This window comes from Melampsora larici-populina, assembly GCF_000204055.1.
Source record: "Melampsora larici-populina 98AG31 unplaced genomic scaffold MELLAscaffold_108, whole genome shotgun sequence".
NCBI classification, from domain to species: Eukaryota; Fungi; Basidiomycota; class Pucciniomycetes; order Pucciniales; family Melampsoraceae; genus Melampsora; species Melampsora laricis-populina.
Window position 1 is genome coordinate 122,499 of NW_006768872.1, and position 1,618 is coordinate 124,116.

At 44.1% G+C, this 1,618-nt stretch overlaps 1 protein-coding gene across 1 annotated transcript in view; it reads left to right on the top strand.

Moving 5' to 3' along the window:
• Positions 1–933: 933 nt before the first annotated feature.
• The window catches only part of MELLADRAFT_114051 (uncharacterized protein), a gene marked incomplete at both ends in the record, with an annotated part of 1,372 nt that continues 687 nt past the window's right edge, over positions 934–1,618 (top strand). The window contains one exon of the mRNA XM_007418841.1: positions 934–1,494. Within this exon, the coding sequence (XP_007418903.1) occupies positions 934–1,494 (561 nt within the window). The remainder of the gene's footprint in view (positions 1,495–1,618) is intronic.

Below are 1,618 nucleotides of genomic sequence, written 5' to 3' on the forward strand. Positions count from 1 at the left end.
TAAAACAAATCAAACACACTACACTACACTCCACTACACTATTAATGAAAGTAATCACACTACACTCAAAAATGAAATTCATTACACTACACTAATAAAACAATTCAAACGTGCTACAAACTTGAAATTCACTACACAACATCATTAAAATAAAAACACTACACAACACTCAAAAATGAAATTCATTACACTACACTACTCAAATAAGTCAATTTGACATTTACCACACCACACTATGAAAATAACTACACCTCACTCACCTGTGTGCACCATATTGCACCTACTGTATAGGGAGATGTTACATGTGGCATCATCACATGTGTTCCGAAAAACACACTATAGAATTAGCTAGCTGCTCAGTTGCTCCTAGGGTCACCTACAACATCAACAAAAAAGGGCTAAGTCCCCACTTCTCCAAGGGTACCCCCTTGGGCAGAAGTCACGTACACTTCAGGAATATTACAACCTCAGCAAAAGAAATTACCATCTTTCTTATAATCTCACCACCACACTTGAAAAATTACCACCGCACTTCAAAATTCACCACTATAATAGCAAAGTCACCACCTCATTTCGAATATCACAACGAATATCACCACCAAAGCAAGCATCTCACCACCGCAATTAAAAACCAACCACCACAGTATCAATATCACAACCCTAGCAAAAACCTTACCACCACATAAAAAAACTTGCCACCACACTACAAATATCACGATCCACCCTCCCTCCTGTCACAACCCCACTCCATCTATCATCCATCCACCTGCATCCATCTTACCTCACCACCCAATACGACTATATCACTACCACACCATCCTCAATCTCACCACCTCATCGACATCCACCATTACATTCACCACCACTTCGGCATTCAAGTGTGAGTCCTTGCCACCCTACCATTTATTCCTTACCACGATTCTCACATCTCCAATGTACTTCCCATTCATCTTACGGTCGCCTCCTTACCAATCGACCATTGTAGTCTTATCCATGGAAGCAGAAGAGTATACACTACCGGTCCCCAACACCATTGAAATAAAACACAAAGATTGTCGCAAAATGGACGACTACGTCATGTCCTTCCCAGCCACGCAACATGGCTATCGAATGCGCATTGGTCACTCCCAACCAAAGAGCAGTCCAGTTTCAACCTACGAGTGTTATCGCTCCGGGTATCCCAAAGGTCAACCAGCAGCTTTAGGAACGACCAAGTCCCTTCGCATAGGATGTCCACTCGAGCTCACCACGCGATACATTTACTCAACGTCATCATGGATCCTTATCCACACTCACGTCGGGCACAACCATCCACCAGACCCATCTGTCAAACCTCGCAAGCGGCATATTGATCCAAAGGCACCGCCGATACTAGCTCCAGGGGTTGTTTGGGATGCATCTGACGGCCCTACCTCGACACCAGTTCAAGATCAAGATCAAGAACAACAACCTCTCGCACTCGTTTCAAATCAGTACATAGTGCCACCTTTACAGGTACCACACGACTTTGAAAATGGCTCACAAGCACAAGACCTGCACAGTACCATGGAATCCACCATCTCATCATTACCTGATTGTCTCCGCGCTATGACACCACGCCGCAAGCATGCTACACTTA